Below are 20,169 nucleotides of genomic sequence, written 5' to 3' on the forward strand. Positions count from 1 at the left end.
CCTTGCGGGACTGGGAGATTCCCCCTTTCCTGCACTGTAGTGCAATCTCAAAGTGATAATATTTACGTAGCAGGGGGAGTGGGGGTGCAGGGGGACTTGCCCCCTGCATAACACAATTTTACTGGGATTACAGGCAGGTAAATGGCGCTATTTCAGGAAGTCGATCTTTCGGAATGTCGATCATATGGTGTCGGCCATATGAAAGTTGACATTCTGAAGTAGACCTATATATATATATATATATATATATATATATATATATATATATATATATATATATATATATGAGTGTGTGTGTGTGTGTGTATATATATATATATATCTATATATATATATATATATATATATATATATATGTATATATATATAAACAACTAAAAATGTTCAGGTGGACACTAAAGAATCAGAAAACCAAAACTCCCCCAGTTTGGCGAACCTACCAGATGAGGAACAGTATAACAAACAGTTCAGAAATTCTCATTAGTCTTTATTCACTGCTTTCATCTAACACGATATCAAACTTCAACAGAAATAATACAAAAACTCTCAACATCATTTTATAAAACTTTAAAACTAATGAAACATTCATACCAATTTATTAAACAATTAACCAACAACTACCTCCTGTATTTCAAAAACACTTGATATTAACTGCTTCATTTATCCCTGGATGGCAATCTGCTCTTAGCCTCAGTTGGTATTCAGTCTCTTTTTCTTACAGTTTATTTTTGAAGTCAACTCCCCTTAAATCTTCCCATATACATATATGGATTCACTTCATAATCTCGAAATACTGAAATCTCGAATTTCAGTATCTCAAGACCATGAAGCCAAAAATCCAAAAACCCAAAACCCCAGAAGAGGGAAATTTAAAATCTTGACTTCTAAACAAAACATACCACAGACACAAACACAAACATACACCTCCCTTCAAATACACAAAGACCTACCCTACATACAAGCAGGGGAGCAAGCCCCACCTGCACCCCAATGTGGGGAGCAAGCCCCCCCCCCACCACACCTCCTCTACTTAAATATACTAACTCCAAGGTCGCACTATATAGACAAACACACAAAAACACCACCACGCAAGCTACATTCCCATTGCACACACACACATCACACTAAAAAAACACACAGACACACTAAAGCCCCTACCCAAAACCTGTAAAAACATAAACACTTACCTACATCTCCAACCACCCACTCACACACCGCAACACCAGAACCTCTAATTCAAAATCTCCGAACTTCGGGATTTTGAATTTTGCTCTTCTGGGGTTTCAGTATTCTGCACTTTCGCCCTTCTGGTCTCGGGCTACTGAAATTAGGGATTTCAGTAGTTCAAGATTCTGAAGGGCACCCACATATATACACACATATTCATGTTTCATTTCTTTTTTTTTTTGTATTAGAGAATGTTGACAGTACCCCTTCACTACTAGCTGCAACAATGTACTGGAAGTTTCTGAACATAAATGGCAAATTTTACTTACAGCAGATCAGTTTCCTGGATTAAATAAGTGTTTAAAATCAAGTGCATCCTTAGAAATAGATTTACTTTTACTGTTGCCTTAATCATTTTAACATACATTTTTTAAACATAAAAATTTATTTTTTAACATTTGACAGAATAGTCTTTACATGGTGCTCTGAATACTATGTAAGACCTGCTATAGGTTCTTGTTTAAATCTAGATAGTCTCAGACTTACTGATAGTATTTAAATGATCACGTGTTGTACAGCAGGTTTTTTTCTGATGAAGTTCTTGGATTCACAATAAAAGAATAAAAGTGTTAATTTATCTGGTGTTTTTTCAGAACAGTACTGTTAGCAGTCCTTTGAGTTAAGTTTTTGGTGTGTGTGTGTGTGTGTGTGTGTGTGTGTATGTGCGCGCATGTATATATACATACATATATATATATATATATATATATATATATATATATATATTATATATATATCTATCTACAGGTCTACTTTTACCCATCAAAATTGCACTTTAGCGAAACTTAGTTTTGCGTGTCCAGTTTTGCGAAAGTGCATTTATCTGAAAATGCACTTTCGCAAAACTACATTTCACCGAACAGAATTCTTGGTGTAGTGGTGCAGGTACAGTGTTCCTTAACTGAAATATGGGAGGGAAGGTTGTTGTTGTTGTAGTTTGTGGTACAGTGAGGATAAGGGAATATTCCCTTTTCCTCACTGTAGTGCGATCTTGGAGTTAGTATATATAAGTAGTGGGGGTGTAGGGGGTGCAGGGGAGCTGGTCTCCCCTGCATAAGTGAGTTTAGTGTACTTGTTTTTTTTTTTTTTTTTTTTTTTTTTAATTGTTCGGTGTACTGTAGTTTCACGAAAGTACATTTTCGGATAAATGCACTTTCGCAAAACCGGACATGCGAAACTAAGTTTTGCTAAAGTGTCATTTTGATGGGTCAAAGTAGACCCATATATAGATATATATATATATGCTTACATGTCAAACAATCAATGTACTGTTGAATCAAATCCTATTTCATCAATCAGAAAATATCCATTAAGAATCCTCTCTAAAGTATAAAAATAATGTGTCTTTGCATGGGGGCTGTGAGCTCTCTGACTTTTACAATTATCTACATACACTAATTCCAAGATTTAAAAAAAAATGTGGAATAAGAGACACATCTTGGTCACTAGTGCAGTGTAAGCAAGGCTGACTATCTTTGTTTCAATTACCATGCTCTTCAACCAAAATACAAAGTGATGCAGAGGAACTGGCCTCTCAAGTAGGAGAGGAACAGAACTGTTGCTTATTTACCTGAGGTGAATTTTGAGTCATTTACCTAGACTGAAGTCTGAATACCATGTATATTGTGGTTGAAATGGTGTGATGCCAATGTATACAACTAACAGTGCACAGAGTCACTGTGTATTCATTACACTGAAACCACACAGTAAGTGTCCAGACTGGCTGCTAGCATTATACTAGGGAAGAATGCTGGCAAAGGTTGGTCTAACTACACCTAGCTATAATATATTCTGATTCTTACTTTGCAACCTTCAAGTGCTGACCCATTGTGAGTTGACTTTCCCACCTGTAAAATAAAGACTTGACTGTATGTTTCTTGAGGAATTACTATTTTTTTCTCTTTTGGCTAACTGTAATTTCTAATGAGACCCTAAGAAAAAAAAAAAAAAATCTTCCCGAGTGGTTAATTGTTGATACTAAAGAAATGGTATATATACAAGAATATCTGGGTCTATATCACATAGTCAAAGTCTTATAACTTCGGACACGTAATGTTCGAACCATTATGTTCAAAGTTACAAAACTTTGACTATGGATGAAAAAAAAATAAAACAACGGAAAACAAAATAAAATGTTTTAAGCAGGAGAAAGCCCCCCTGCACACCCCACACCCCCGCTACTTAAATATACCAACTCCGAGATCGCACCCCATTGAACAAAAGGGAAACTTCCGCTTATGGAGATTTCCATTGAAATGCTCGAACTTTTACAAATTCGAACTTATGGTCTCGACCATGTCAAGTTCGAACTTGTAAAAGTTCGACTACGTGATAGGAACCCAGAACATTTGTCTTATGACCTTTACACAGGCTTGCTCACACAATAAAACAGCATGGTAATTGAAATAGGGCATTCTGAGCAACTCTAATTATGACAACAGGCTTTCATGGCAGTTAAAAGATAGCCTGGAAAATAAGATTCTTGCTTAGTTTTGCACTAAATGATTTTCAACAAAAATTACATATGATAAAAGATGCTTTACCAAAGCATTGCAGCCATTTTCTGAAAATAAAATTATGAAAGGTTCTGTTTTTAGAATGTTAAACCCTATGGCAAGAAAAAAGGGGAGTTCAATGTCAAGCAGGGTAGCCATTTCTGAGTAAAGTAAGAAAGATTTTTTTTAATCTAAAAGGTTAAACCCTCTGACAGGAAGAAATGGGACTCATGGCCAAGTAAAACAAGAAAATATGTTGCTGTTAAAAAGTTAGACCCTCTATATGGGCAGCTGTTGCTAGCTAAGAACTCAAGTTTAGGCAAGACCCTTTATAGTGGATTTCTCTAGTATTACACTGGGTGCACATGGCTAGGCTTCTAAAGACCTTCGGGTCAACAGCCCAGTAACCACCTACGAACCTATGTTTACTGCTGGGTAAGACAAGAAAGAGGTGTTCATTTTGAAGGTAAATTCTCCACAATTGAAAGCAGGGGTTCAAGGTTGTACAGCAAAAAAAAGAAAATTGTGCAAACATAGTAAGCTAGTTGCCTAGCTCTGCTCGACAGTGGCACAGGAAAATAATTGTCTTGGGTGGCAAAAGCCAGGGTACCTTTTTGGCACGGCTTACATAGGCCCCAGGGCCGATAGCCTAGTACCTACCTATGAACCTATGAGCCTATTCTGAAAATGGGAGGCAAAAGAAGTGATGAGCAAAACAATACTTGTGCTGCTACCATAACAGTAATGCAAAACCGTGCTGAGACACAGCATCACGAGTTAATCAGAGCAAGTGGACTTAGTCAGCTAAGTCTAATGCAGCAGAAAGACACTGTGTCTCTTGACAGACAGGAATAAATGAATGGGACACTGTTACAAATATACAAACTGAAACCTTATTTGAAAGTAATGACTTTGGCTGTAGTTCTAAATGAATATGAGGAGATAACAGTGGTGGACATAAGCTGAGTATCACTAAGAAATAAGAACTTGTACAAAAGGCATTGGTGCTTCTTACAGAAATATACTGGGCAAAAAGGGGTTGAAGAAGAAGAAAAGAAACTAAATGAAACACTCTCACAATGCTATATAACTTTCCAAGATGAAGTGATTTAATTATTTTTAATTGTGAATACAGAAATGTTAAGACAGTCAAAGGGCACTGCCTTGAAGCAGAAAAGCTCAGCTATCATGGAACAGATGATTTCTTAGTGTAATAATAAACTGAGAGAAAGAGAGAGATTCAATTATTTACAAGACTGTTTAGGATGTGGTATAGTGTTGTCCCATACCTCCCAGCTTCTTAATGCAAAGACAAAAATAATGGGAGACAAATGACAAAAATCAGGCACAGCTTTTAATTATTGTTCTTATAACTTAAAAAAGTTACTAGAATAACAGGTTTTGTTTTACCATGCATTTTCTGAATGACACAAAGTCTGAAACTCAGATGTATGTTATTATGTAGTGACTTCAGTATCTAATGATTTGCCCGAAAAACACAATTTTTGTGAGGAACTCACCAGATATATGAGAAAAAAATCAGACATTCTGAATAAATCTGGACAGTTGACAAGTGTAGGGCACCAACAACTGCTCTGGGGTATGTGTAGCTGCATTTCTTTGCCAGTCTTGGGGGGAGCGCACACCTGCCCTGAGTGGAAGAGGCCTCAGCCCCATTCATACAAAATGGAAGGCAGGAGAGAAAGACAGAGAGAGATCATAGGAGGTTACTAGGATACTGACCCTGAGGTCCTTATAAGCCTAGCTAAGAGTTTAGCCCATGTTTAGACAAATCAGCACCCAAAGCCCCTATCCGGCAGGGACATGGGTGGAATGCCAGGGGTATATTTTCTGTTTCCTATCCAGTTATCCAGGTTGCTCTTAAAAAGGGGGGTAAAAGAGGTACTCAGCTTGATGTGGAGAGGGAGTCTATTCCATAGATGGGGGAGTCTCTGGGACACAACTCTGTCCTGCCAATAAGTCTTATTGATGTCACAGACCAGGTTGAGGCCACGCATGTGGGTCACTCGAGTGGAACTTGACTTGCGGATATGCAGCAGTCCCATCAAGGAGGGATATGTGAACACCTTGTATACCAGACGGAGGTCACCTCTGAGGAGTCTGTATGAAACCGAGTAGAGGGACAGGGCTTTTAGCCTATCGGTGTATGGTAGATGTTTGAGGCCCTGGATTCTCCTGGTAAGGTACCTCTGTGGTCTCTCCAGCTGCTGCATGTGCTTTGTGAGGTACATGCTGAAAGGGGCATTATACTCAATAATGGGCCTTGTAAGGGAAGAATACAGGGATGTTATGACCTTCTTGTCCCTGGATGAGATACCCTTACTTATGAGGCGGACCATGTAGAAGACTTTCCATACAACGGAAGCAACATCTATCAACCTGGGTGCCCAAACCCCCTCACAACTGATTGAGTGCTTAGGACGTCGTTATTAATGTGATCATTTGTGGGGAAATCACTCTCCCCAAAGGGGATGATGATGCATTTTTTGGTATTCAGCTTGAGGCCATGTTTCTGGCACCAGTCATTTGTCTGAGTAAGACCCTCTTGGAGGATGTCCACATCACTACGGGAATTGATGACAGCACTCAGCTTGCACTCATCTGCAAACTTGGTCAGCCACAGCCCTCTGGTTTTGGCCTGCACCTCAGGAAAGTATATCCCAAATAACAGAGGGCCCAAGACCGAACCCTGGGGTACGCCGCTTGTTACAGGTCTACTGCTTGAGGTGGCTTCCCCTATTTTGACTACGTGGGTTCTATCAGTGAACCAGTTTGGTACTCATCTAGTAACATATGGATTGATGCTTAGCTGAGAGAGTTTATCTATTATGCCTGAGTGAGGAATAGTGTCAAAGCCTTTGGCCAGGTCAAGGTAGGTGGTGTGCATCATCTTCCCCTCATCCATGGCTTTGGTGACGGTCTCAAAGAAGTCGACCAAATTTAGCAGACGAAGCTAAACTGTGTGGGATCAAGTGTTTGGAGGTTGCCAATTTCCTTGTTGATGAAGTCCATGATAATCCATTCCATGGCCTTGCAGATTAGGCTAATTAGGCTGATGAGTCTATAATTTCCTGGATCAGTGGACACTCCACCTTTGTGTAAAGGGAAGACAGTGTGCCTTCCACTCAGCTGGGACAAAGCCAGTAATGAGGCTTTGGTTAAATAGGGTGCCTAGGGGTGCTAAAAGTTCCTGCCTGAGTTCATGCAGGATGCAGCCTGGGATGTTATCGGGTCCCATGGAGGTGGTATTTTTTGCCTTTGAGAGAGCAGTGATGACCTGTTCCATAGATATAAGGGGAAGGGGAAGCTACTGGGGATGTCCTCATTTACTGATGGGGGCAGAGGGGTAAAAGTTTTCACTGAATCTGTCAGCTAGCAAGTTTGCTATATCTATGGCATTTTTATATGTGGTGTCTTTGACCACCAGTTCTGAACAGATCTGGGTGCTTCCTTTGAGGTTGTGGACATATGTGAAGAAGGCCTTATGACTGTTTATAGAAGATGTGGCCAATTTGGACTCAAAGTTTGCTTTGGAGGATTTCACTAGTGCTCTTATTTGCTTGTTCAGGCTAAGGAGACATTGATTCCAATTAGGCACCTGCTCCTTCTTGGTCTTGGACAGCAATTTTTTCCTTTTGTTATAGAGTTTATTTATTGCAGATGTCCACCAGACAGCTCTACTCTTCCTTGCAGAGGATGATTTAGTCCTGTCGGGTATAAATGATTCCATGCATCTACATAAATGCTTGTAGAGTGCTTTGGTGTAGTCTTGGATATTGGAGCAAGTTCAGCCTTTGAAATGTTTTTATGTCTGATCTTAGTTAGAGGGATGTTGGAGGAGATGGTGACTTCGAAAGTGACTGCTTTGTGGTCAGATCTTAACAGGGAGGATGATACTATAGGGATGCTGCAGTGATTACTCATGTTGGTTAATACCAAGTCCAAGATATAATCACCCCTTGTGGGGGTATCAACTAGCAGTTCCAAGGCATTTGCATTGACAAAATCAAGGAATCTCTGAGCATTTGTGTTCTGGCATTAGTAGTTCTTCTAGTCTATGTTCGGGAAGTTAAAGTCACCCAGGATCAGGGTAAAGGTTTGACTCTTGATAGATTCAAACAGGTCCAAGTAGGCAACCTGGGCATCTTGAGTCAGATTTGGGGGCCGGTAGCTAACTATGATTTGAATAGGGGTCTTGTCAATGGTTAACTGCACCTGGACTGTCTCCTGTGCATCATACTGTTTGACCAGCCTGGAGGTGTGCATGTCTTTAATGTATATTGAAACTCCACCTCCTTTGCCTTTACTGCCCACAGTTTGCGTCTGAATGTATGACAGGATGAGTAATCAGGTAAGGCTGGGGTGCTGTCTGCAGCTTTGAACCAAGTTTCTGTGACTGCACAGATGTCAGCATTTTCCAGGGTTAGGAATGCTTGCAATGAGTGCAGTTTCATGTTTAGACTCCTAGCATTTAGCACCATGACCTTTAATTTGCGTTTTGTTGAAATTTTTATGTTGGTAGTTTTAACCTCATCACTTTTCCTAAAAAAGGCACTATAGTGGAGGCAAGAGCCTTTGCCAGAAGCCTGAAGCCCAGGTGAGACAGATGCAGGCCATCTCTGGGAAACCATTGTGATCTGTCGATCATATCTTCCCAGGCTGTCAGGTATTGGATCCCCCCTGGAATGACACCTAAGCCAATTGTTAAAGTCAATAATTTTCTGTTTGTATTGAAGCATCATTCTGGATGACAGCAGAATGCTGCTTAAGGCTAGGGACATACCTGCTTGGGACACATAATAAGTGAGATCAATCATATCTCTTTGTATAGTCAAGAGAGGTACGTCTCAAGTCATTCACTCCAACATGGACTATGACAGAGTCATAACAGTATCTGTTGTTGAAAGACTTGAGTGCGTGTGTGATATGGTGGTTTCTGGCACCTGACAGACAACTAACCATGACTTTCTCCTTATCCACCCTGGTGAGAGGCACATCTGTGTCTCACAATGGAGTCTCCTTTGACTAATATGTTGGGTTTATGGTGAAGCCTTAGTGGTTTTGAGGCAGAAGTCTTTACTGTGTATGGTATGTGATGTGGAGGGCTTTGGAGATTGTGTGCGTTTTTGCCTCGGAGGTCTTCTTTGTCCAGAGATGGTCCTGTCTGGTAGAAACAGAGAAAGGAATTACCAATAGGATATGCTAAAGCAGGGGCCTGTACAGTGCAAAAAACTGAGAACCAGAGGCACTGACCTCTCAAAAGTAGGAGAGGAATTGTACTGAGTTGTTAAACGGATATGGATTATCAGTCATATGCCCGGACTAAATTCTGACTTCCCTGTATATCACAATAGTTTTAACAAATCAAGAGTTGCACTTTTCTTTGCATTTTTCTCTGCATGGATTCTATGCAAACTATTTCAGTCACTTTATGGCTCAATTATGAAAAAAGTCAAGACAATAAGAATAATAAAATGGGCTAATATAAACATATAACCATGGCAATCAATGGTGGAACAGGTAAATGTGTACTTTCTTGTATGGCTGAGCTATCAGTACTAATGAAATGTAAAAAGCGTATTGCATTTTTTCTACAATCACAAATAGGCTAAACAATAGTCAATAAAATTCTTGCTGTAGATATGTGCATGCGGTTTCATTAATTTTACCAGTGTAAGAAATTTATCACGACAAGGTGACAATTGTTACTCTTATGTTAATAGTGCACACACAGTGGTGTACTGATTATGAAGCCTTGTGTGATCCCTACTCCTTCACAATCTCCAGCCTACACAGTAGCAGTTTCAGCATTAAGTACAGTCACTATACCAGTAACCTAACTCCTACGGATACATGATGACTGTCCAATATTACAGATGGTGGCAAAATGGATGAAAGGCCAGGAAGTGACAAAAGTAAGACGTAAAACAAACGTTTAAAGCATTAAGGGCGTAGCAAACAGCTGAAGGGTTGAATGCTATGAGATATACAAGAGAACAAGTTATAACAGTACATTTGTTTAATCAGAAATATGGAACATTAAAAATAAAAAAAACAACACCTGCATGAACCAAAATGGAATTTTTTTTAAATGAATATACAATGCAGTTTAGTTGTGAGAAATAATACTGGTCTTTCTATGGTTATAGTTTGACTTGGGTTTATGTAACTTGAGACTGAAAATTATGCAAACATTTCATCTGGTGTGGAGCACAACCTTGGCAATTTCATCCATGCAACAGCATGGTGTGTGTGTGTATGTGTGTGTGTGTGTGTGTGTGTGTGTGTGTGTGTGTGTGTGTGTGTGTGTGTGTGTATATAGAGGGGGGGGTCTTACATTAGACATGACTAAATACTGATGTTTTAAAAATAATATCACAATGCTAGTATTATGGCATGTGTAATAAGCTATAGTACTTCTATGGCAAAATTATTAATACCTTTTGTTTAAATTGCTTTTGATCTGTCTGTCTCTCCATATATACCTGTCGGAAGGCTTCATATGCTTTGTTAAGCTGTGCTGCAGAAGTTTTATCCATTCTTCCCAGAACTGTACCATCACTAACAGAAGTAAATTAAATGCACGATCTGAGAAAGATAAAAAATACATCAATTTAGTACATTAAATGTATAAATATATTTAGAACATGGAAGATACACAATAATTATTACAAAACTGTATTTCAACCTTTCTGAAAACATATTTAGTTATCTGGAATTCTAGGATGGAGATCAGAATAAATACCAAAATTAATCATTAAGTCGGTAATAAATGGCCAGTAATGGAGTCTCTTACTGTAAAGTTTATCAATGAAAGCCATCATATTCAGATATTTTCTCCTTGCAGACTAAGTGTTCAATTTTTTATTCTGCTTTTTAAATTTTTTAACCAACATGCCTGCTTCAAAAACAAAAACATGTTTCATTAAAAAAAAAAAGAAAATATATACTCAAGATATAACAAAATACATAGCATCACTTGGGATAAAAGTTTGACAGCCCAAGCTCCATCTTAGATTATTTTCTGGCAAGTGACTGATTGCTTGGATAACGTGAGTCTATCTCCTTCTACTTATCAGCCTTGCTGGTAACACTGCACATCTATCGTCATTGAACATTTGAGCCATTTGTTTGCTTATGCTCTTCAGCAGCTGACAGACATGTTTGCCTGTTTAATCCAAGATTGTACTCTCAGATTGAGTATTCTAGGGTTACTACCTTTTCCCTTCTTAATAAAGGACAGTCCCTCTTTAGGCAGTAGGATAGCTCAGTGATTAAGATGCCTGCCTTACAGCTCCAGGGGGTGCAGTACATTCTAGACCTCTTGTCAGTGTGCGGGATCGAGTAAGCACAATCTCCCCAAATTAGCATGGATTAACATTCAAAATTCAGTTAAACCCCAGGAGTCACTGGCTATAAATCAGTTATAATAAACTAAACATTATACAACGGCCCCCCCCATTAATATTCTAAATGTAAATCAGATTTATACTAATGGAAAAAGGTCCGGTCGCCCAGACTTTTTCCATTAGTATAAGTCTTTTTTTACAGCAACGGAGAACGCAAGATCTCCGTTGCACACTGTCTCGCTATGTTAAAGGCATTTAACATAGCGGGAAAGCTTTAAAAAAAAATAACAGAGATCTTCCTTTCTCCATTGCTTTTTTTAAAGCTGTCTCACTATGTTAAACTCCTTTAACATAGCGAGACAGTTTGTAAAAAGCAACGGGGATCTTGCTTTCTCGGTTGCTTTTTTTAAAGCTGTCTCGCCATGTTAAACTGATTTAACATAGCGAGACAGCTTTAAAAAAAGCAACGGAGATTCTCAGTTGTTTTTCTTAAAGCTGTCTCGCTATGTTAAACTCCTTTAACATAGCGAGACAGTTTGTAAAAAGCAATGGAGATCTTGCTTTCTCCGTTGCTTCGACCCACAGCTCTGATGTACTGCGTAAGCATACACATGCGCAGTACATCAGAACTGCCAGAGAATACCAGACAGCTGCGGAAGGGCAGCAAGGAGGCATTATACAATGCCATTATTTAAGAAAAGTAGTTATTTTTTTTCTTAAACAATGTCATTGTATGATAGCAATAACCCACTTCTGGGTGTGGGTAATGCTGGATTTACCCACGGTTGTCTTTGTTTGGCCATTCGGACTTCACCCTCGTGACCAAAGTACACCAACCATGGGTACATCCAGAATTACCCACACCCAGGCGTGGGTTATTGCTATATTATTACATCTCAATCTTCCTTATTCGCTCTCTTCTCCGTTTTCTGCACCTCCTGCCTCTAACTCTCTTCTAACGTAATCCAAGCTGAACACAGTCCATCTAAATTTCTCAGATTACTCTACCTCCTACCATCATCTTGTGAACTATTATGAGCTCACGTTCAGTGGTTCTTCTTTTATAGTACTTTTGGCTAAACCCACATACTGCTGGCTTAGTATAACCCTACGAAACTATGAACTATACATAGTGCCCTAACAAAAAATAAACACATACATTTATGATTCTTAGGACAAAAGTATTTCTAACCTTCTAATAGCAGTGTAAAAAGAACAGCTGTGCAAAAACTTACCATAACCTCAGATATCCTTCTCTTCCATGTTGCAGTATTCATAACTGTATGGAGGTTGGTGCCAGCAGCACCGGATATCCGGCCAGTATACCAAAGTCTTAGGAGTAAGGGTACATGCGACGTTTGATGTCAGAGCCATAAATCAACATTGGCTATAAATGTGACGTCTGCACTTACCCACTTCAGAATGGACTGCAGCATACAGTAGTATGCCTGGTGAGCAAGAAGAGAAAGGGGAAAAGCTTTTCAAACCCACATGTGCCCGCTACCGATGTTAGATTGAAGGAGGTAAGTAAATAGGTAAAGAGGGGGTAGGAGGGTGGGACTGAATATTGCAACATAGAAGGGAAGTACATCTAAGGTTATGGTAAGTTCTTTCACAACTGTTCTATGCCCTTCTATTCTCATGTTGCAGTATTCATAACTGTGGGGAGAGTACCAAAACTTCTAGGTATGAGCCTGGGAGGACGAATGTGATCCCTGGTCTATGAGACCCTATAGGATAGATCTAGCAAACCCAGTTCTAGCTCTGAAGACCAAATCTAGTTTATAATGCTTGGTAATGGTATGGACAGATGACCAGGTAGCCACTTCTAGGATAGAAGCGCAGTCTACCCCATGAAGAATGCAGCTGAAGAAGCAGCTGCCCTGGTGGAGTGGGCTTTCACATTTTCACATAGAATTTTCCCAAGAAGGGAGCAAAATGCAGCGATAGCCTTTGAGATCCATGTAGATGTAGTCTGTTTTGCGACTGCTTTCACTAAAGCCCTTGGGTGGAAGGAGATAAACAGCTGGTCAGACCTACTAATAGGTTTAGTTTTGTCCAGGTAATACCCAAGTTGTCTATGGATATCTAAGGAATGTAAGGTCCTTTCTGAGGAATTTTGAGGTTGAGGGAAGAAGACAGGAAGGTTAATGGTCTGATTTACAGACAGCTCATTAACCACCTTAGGCATGAAAGAAGGGTTAGTCCTGAGGGAGACCCTGTCTTTGTGGAAGATGAGGTAAGAAGGGATGGCCATCAGGGCTTAAATTTCTGATACCCTCTTGGCAGATGTGAGGGCCACCAGAAGTACTGTTTTCCAGGTACCTAGCTTCAGTGATGTAGTGTGAGCTGGCTCAAATGGAGGTTTGGTGAGTTTTTCAAGGACAAAATTCAAGTCTCGTGTAGGAGGTATTGGCTTACAAGGCAGTCTGATATGGTGGACTCCTTTCAAAAAGAGCTTAGCTTCTAACCTTGATGCCAATGGAGGTACCAAAGGAAGTCAAGCAGAAATGGCAGATGAGTGGACCTTAACAGAAGAGGATAACAGTCCTGAATGTAGAAGCTCAACAAGTTAGAAAGGACCATGGGTGCAGGAATGAGTAAAGGGTCATGTTTTTCTTTTGACAACCCCTGGAGAATATTTTCCATTTTGACACATAATTTCTCATGGTACTAGGTTTCCTGGCCTCCTACAGGACATTCAGTACATCCTCTGAGTATAGGTGTCTGAAGGGGATCAGAACTCTATCACCCATAAAGTGAGTCAGAGATTGATCACTGAGGGTGTATTAGGGACCCCCCTGTCTTGTGTGAGTAGGTCAAAGTGGTGGGGTAACCTGTGGTGATTGCCTTTGGCTAAAAGGTGAAGAAGGGGAAACCAATGCTGTCTTGGCAGCATTTTGGGTTTCTCCCTCTGGATCTTCAGAAGGACCTTCTGAATCAGTGTGAAGGGGAAAAGGCATAAAGATACATTCACACTTAAGAGAAAGAGAAGGCATCCACTTTCCAAGCCTGGGGATGTGGATCCCTTGTACAAAACAGAGGCATCTGCCTGTTCTGGGAGGAGGCAAACAGATCTGACTGAGGAATATCCCACTTGTGTAAAGATCCAGGAACACTTCTCTGTGAAGTCTCTATTTGTGAGAGGGTGCAGAGGTTCTGCTGAGAGTGTCTGCCACTGCATTCTCTGCTTAAGGAATGTACACTGCTTGCAGGTGAATATGAAGAGTTGATGCTAGGGGACCAAATCTGTATGGCTAGGCTGCAAACCGGGTAAAGACCTTGTCCTCCCACCCCCCACTTGTTTATGTACCACAGGACAGTCATATTGTCTGTGACTACTTTCAAGGTGCCTGGTAGGAGGACTTGTTGGGAGATCTGTAATGCTAGGTGAAGGGATGTCATCTCTTTGATACTGATGTGGTCCCTTTGCCTGAGTGGAGTCCACTCTCCCTGCACTTTTCTTGTGGTGGTATTGTAGAACTGCCCCCAACCCAGGTCTGAAGCATTTATGAAGATTTGCTGTAAGGGGGGAGGTAATTGCAAGGGTATGCCCTGGTTGAGATTGATGACTGCAATCCACCATTCCAGTTCTTTTTTCAGGCATGGTAGGAGAGGGAGAGGGATGTCCAGAGGGTGAGAATGTTGGCTTCAATGAGTCTTCAGTACCCACTGGACCTTTCTCATAATTAGCCTTGCCAGAGGGAGCATTGGTATCAAGAATGCCATGTGGCCCAGGACTCTCAGGAATTCTCTGGCTGTTAAGTTTGAAGAGTGAGAAGATTTGTGAGGTAATGGGTGAGGTCTGCTATCTTCTGGCAGGGGATGAAGGCTGTTATCTTGTCTGTTTTGCTCCTGCACCCTAAGAAGACTAGGTCTTGTGGAGGGGTCAGGCGGGACACTTCCTGGTTCACAGTGAACCCTACATTTGCCAGGGTGTTGGTCACCAGGTGCAGGTGATGGTAAAGGGTGTGACGGTCCTGGCAAAGTATTAACAGGTCATCTAGGTATGGGTATATTTGAATACCCTGTGTTCTGCAGTGGGCAATGACTGGAGTTAGACACTTTGTGAACACCCTGGGGGCTGTGGAGAGCCAAACAGGTAATGCAGAAAATTGAAAGTGCGCAGAACCTACAGAAAAACATACGAATTTCCTGTAGCAAGGGTGAACTGGAATGTGAAGGTAGACGTCCTTCAAATCCAGAGATACTATAAAGGCCTGGTTTGGAATGAGGGTCAAGAGCAGATGCAAAGTGAGCATTTTGAAGGTGTGAACCTTGAGGAACAGGTTGAATACAGACAAATCCAAAATCGGCCTCCAAGGACCATTGTTTCTTGGGACCAGAAACATCCTTGAATAAAATCCATTGTGTATCTGTTATGCTGGTACCCTTTCTATGGTGCCCTGAGCCTGTAATTGCTCAAGAATAGAGGGGAAGAGATGAAGCTGGCTTGGAGGAGGTTGGAGTATCCCCTGGAAAGGGGGGGGGGTAGTGTCCACCAAGTCATAAAATAACCTTTCTGAATAATGGAGAGAACCCTGTCCTCTGAGGTGATCTTCTGCCAGGAGGGTAGGGAGAGGGTGAGGTGAAGGGACAGGGGTTTGGAGGGAGGTAGTGGGTTTGAGTCATAGTAGAGGTGGTCTGCCCTGGTCAGACTGCCTCTGAAAGGAAGTGGTTGTGGCGGAGGAAGGAGGTCTAGGACTGGAATGTTTCATAGGTTGCCTCTGTCCCTCAGCCTGATATGGAGCGAACTGAGATGACTGCCTCCTAACAAAGGTAGTCCTTTGAGGGTACTTCCTATGGCATCTAGGAATAGGTGAAACCAGTATATGCTTTAAGTTTTCTAACTCCTTTCCCTTTTCTTGTAGTGATTTGAGGAGCTCTGCAGACGTTTCACTGAACAGGGCCTTTCTAGTGGAGCATCTAACAACTTGGTTTGTACATCCATAGAAAGGGGTTGGAGCCTCACCCAGGAGTATCTCCTCAGGACACAGCCTGAAGCTGCTGATTTTGAACAGACCTCCATCGCATCATAACTGCACTTAATGGACTGCCTGGTCACCTGTGATATGGTGGAAAGGAGGGTGTTAAGTTAGGTCTTAGCAGGTGAGTCTAGTACCTCAGGTAATTGAGCTGAAGCCTTAGAAAGGGTGTCCAAAACAAACCTGGCCATGTGGGCTTGGTAATTAAGGGCTTTAATGGCAAGAGTAGAAGAGGTGCAGACCTTCTTGTCTAGCCTATCCACAGACAGGAAGAAGGGAGCCGTGTAGAGGATTTCTCAACAGAAACTGTTATGACTGCAGGGTCTGCAGGGGGGTTCTTGAACAGGTACTGAGTGTCCTGAGGCACGTTATAGAACCTGTCTGGGCATTTGGAAGCTGGGGGCTGAGAATCAGGGGCCTGTGAAGCAGCCAGAAAGGCATTTTGAAAGACCAGAAGCAAGGGAGGGACAGCAGATGGGGAGGGCTGATCCAAGTGCAATAATTCAAAGTACCTCTTTTTTGTTTCTGAAACATCTGAGGCTTGCCATTTAAAGTGTTCTCTCATAAGACAGATAGTATTTCCAAAAGAAAATTCTTCCCCTGGGGACTCAGAGCTGAGAGAGTCCTCTTCCTCAGAGGTGATAAAGTCATTGGGGGATTCAATTTGAGAGCAGTAAGTCAGGGTGGGATTCTTCAGAGGAGTATTCTTCATCTGATTCATCTAAGGCTTGCACTGGAGAAGCAGCAGATTGAGGTACCTGCGACTGGAGGGCCTGGAATACCTTGAACAGATTTTGGGAGAAAACTTCCCAGCCAGGTTCAGGTTGCTGTTCTGTACATTTTAATTTCTGTTTCCTCTTCAGAAGAGTGGAAGGATGGGTTGCTTTAGAAACAGACGTCTGGGAGGATGGCACAATGGGAGTAGGCCCCTCCGACACCATGAGCCATGGTTCCCCCTCGCCATCAGGAGCTGATGGCTGATCTACCTGAGTGGATGTACTCATCTTTTCTGCTGAACTGGCATCCATCACGGTTCCCGATTCAGGCTGAGAAATGGAATAATTTGCCTCAAGAGTCTCACCAGACTCTTGAGGTGCAACATGAGCATCAGGCCTAACTTTTTTGGCCTTCTTTTGAGGCAGCTCGTTGGAAGTGCCTACCCTGGCCTCCATATCTAATGCCAGACACCGGAGTCTCTGGTTTTCTAGATGTATTTTTAGTGCAGCCAGATGGCTGGGGAGAGTTTTAGGTGCAAATGATTTACAAATTTCACAAGACATAAGGTCGTGGGCCTCCCCTAAACACAACTGGCACTTATCGTGCATGCCCTTGAGAGGAATTTGTCTCCCACAAGCACACTTCCCCTTTCTAGTTGACATGTATGTCTGAAAAGCTAATTAATATATAACAAAAAACCCAGAAGGGTACTTTTCTTTAGTGGACAGTTGAGTCAAACAAGTGAACTGCTTCCAGAAGCTGGTGATCTGAGGTCCAACGATCACTGCGGCAGAAAAGTTCTGAAGTGGGTAGGTGCAGACATCACATTTATAGCCAACGTCGGTTTATGGCTCTGACATCAAATGTCGCAAGCACCCCTCCTAAGACTTTGGTATACTGGTCGGATGTCCGGTGCTGCGGGCAGCAACCTCCCTACAGTTAAAATACTACAACATTAAAATAGAAGGACATCATTTATTTTGTATGTGAAGCACCTTAATAAAATACAAAACAACTGAAGCAACTCAAATTATACACGAGTGTGCTGTTACGTTACAGAAAAAATGCAGTTTGATTCTTTGCATTTACTGTAGGCATTGTTTGTTCCACTTTGGTCATTTGCAAAGTTAGCAAACTTACAGCATTCTCCTTTATTGTTGGCAAACAATTTTGAAACTGTGAATGAACAGGTAACAAACTCATATTTGGTGCTGGAAGACCACAAGAATGTGAGTTCTATTCCTACTCCAGGTGACTGTATTTTTTACACTGTAGTGCAACATGGGGTTGGAGGTCGCTGCACTCCTGAGTGCATCAACCTTCAGATGAGATGTCAAACCAAGGTCCCACCTGCTTGCTGCTTGAGTCCGTGGTAGCTCAGGTATACATAAAAGATCCCACAGCACCTATAAAAAGAGTAAGGGAAGTTCCTCAATGCCCTGGCCAAACTTCCCGTAGTAGTAGAAATATCACCTTGAGCCACCCCTGAAAAGAGGCCATTAGCCTAGGGGGACTAACCTGGTCAACAAAGAATAAATACATAAACTAAGAAAATAAAACAAACAAGCCCTTAGAAGCAAGGAGACTTCCATTCCATCCCACTGCTGAGGCTAGACCTGGTGTCCTCTGAGACTGGCCTGGTTCACCAAATGTCACATGATCACTTGCATGCTTACCTACACATCTTATGCGCTGCAATAAAGGAAAAAAAAGGGCAAGGCCACTTTCTGTAAACTCAAGGCAGGGCCATCATGAGAATGCAGAAGGCCAAAGAAGTCATTCTCTTTCGGAAGAACCCTGCCTCAAAACACAGAAATAAAGCAATAAGCCCATCAGTGATGCATCACTGATAACCAAATTTGATCTAATGAACAATAACTAAATAAATATATATTTATAGACAGACAGATGAAACAGAATATTTTGGAAATGCCCTCATAACTGCTGACTCTCAATTCTGGTGCACTGATTCTGCATTCTCACAAACATAGGTAAGGACAGTCGCAGTGTCCTCCCTCCATGGCCTGGAGCTTAGATTATATGGCACTAAGCATATCCGTGGTTCTCATATGAGTCTGACCTTGCATTTGTCCATTCAAAATGTATGGCCCTGCAGGTGCAACAGATAAAGCTGACCTTGAAGATGCCTTCACCCAAACTAGTAAACCCTCAGAAGTTAGTGAGATCCTTTTTTCATGGAAAATAGCACCAAAATATGTAGAAAGACTACTGGCTTAAGTATTGGCTTAGATCATGGTGTCAAAGAGTATTCAGTTACTCTCCACTTGGGAGAAAAACTGTGGGGTCCAGATCTGCCCTGCAATAGGTAGTACTCCTCTCCTAAAATAGGTTAGGGCAACAAATAGACTCATTACTTTCCTCGGTAGCATTGCTACCTCACAGCAAGAGGTTCTCCTGTTCGATTCTTGGCTTGGCTTGGGAGTGCCGTCTGTGGGCTTCCCAAGTTACCACGGTTGAAGCAGTAAGGCTGAACTATCGCATCAGGTGCTTGCTTATCTGTGATGGAAGTTTTCTTAAAATTATATAGTTAATATAAACTAACAGATTTATTTAATATTGTATTACAGTTAGTTATTGACAGGTTTGCTCCTTTTATATCTGTATTTATCAATTGTTTTGCTGTTCACCATGCGCAGATTTAGAAGGTGTGCCAGGGGTACTCTAACTCTCCCAGCAGTGCTTATGTTAAGAATTAATCAGCCAACAAATCTGAAAGTAGTTCTAAATCAGGGTTTTCTATGGTACACTTCCACCTTTAAACTGCACTTGTAGACAACCCCTTTTGTCATTGTTGACCTTTTTTCCATTGTGAAATAGTCCATCTGGATGTTTGAAATGTTGCCATTAGGGCAATTAGCAGATAATCAATAGATTTTGTTCTTAAATCTCTGCAGAAGAAATTATATCAAATAGTTTGACCTCCCATTTGTAACAGTTAACATGACAATCAATTGTTTCAGCTAGTAAAATATAATTTGTTGTGACTGCCAGATAATAATGTATATGTTTGGACTATACATAATGTTATGTTCATAGGTGTGCAACAAGCTAACAACCACTAAGGCTTTTGTAAGCTTAAATCTGCAACCAAATTGTGACCCACAAGTTTTATATTTTAGACATTTTTATACAAGTGATTTTTAGCTTTCACACAAATTAACTAATTCTGTCCATCAAGGCCATATCCGTCAGACCAGGTGTGAATTTATGACTTCCCACAGAGTATGATTTCAGAAAAACAAGGCATTATCTGAATCAACAGCCCAAATTTATTCTGACAGTTTTGAGTCTGGAAAAAATGCTGACATTTAAGTTTTTCTTCAGGTTAAATTCCTGATCAGTTGTGTCCAGCAA

At 41.1% G+C, this 20,169-nt stretch overlaps 1 protein-coding gene across 6 annotated transcripts in view; it reads right to left on the reverse strand.

Moving 5' to 3' along the window:
* TANK (TRAF family member associated NFKB activator) overlaps nt 1-20,169 on the reverse strand; it is a 1,995,915-nt gene that overhangs the window by 1,128,640 nt on the left and 847,106 nt on the right. For all 6 annotated transcript variants that reach the window (XM_044074789.1, XM_044074784.1, XM_044074787.1 and 3 more), the window contains one exon: nt 10,184-10,331. In XM_044074789.1, coding sequence (XP_043930724.1) covers nt 10,184-10,282 — 99 coding nt within the window. In that variant the 5' untranslated portion in view covers nt 10,283-10,331. The remainder of the gene's footprint in view (nt 1-10,183; nt 10,332-20,169) is intronic.

The sequence above is a fragment of the Protopterus annectens genome, chromosome 6.part0, assembly GCF_019279795.1.
Source record: "Protopterus annectens isolate FY-2018-M chromosome 6.part0, PAN1.0, whole genome shotgun sequence".
NCBI lineage: Eukaryota > Metazoa > Chordata > Ceratodontiformes > Protopteridae > Protopterus > Protopterus annectens.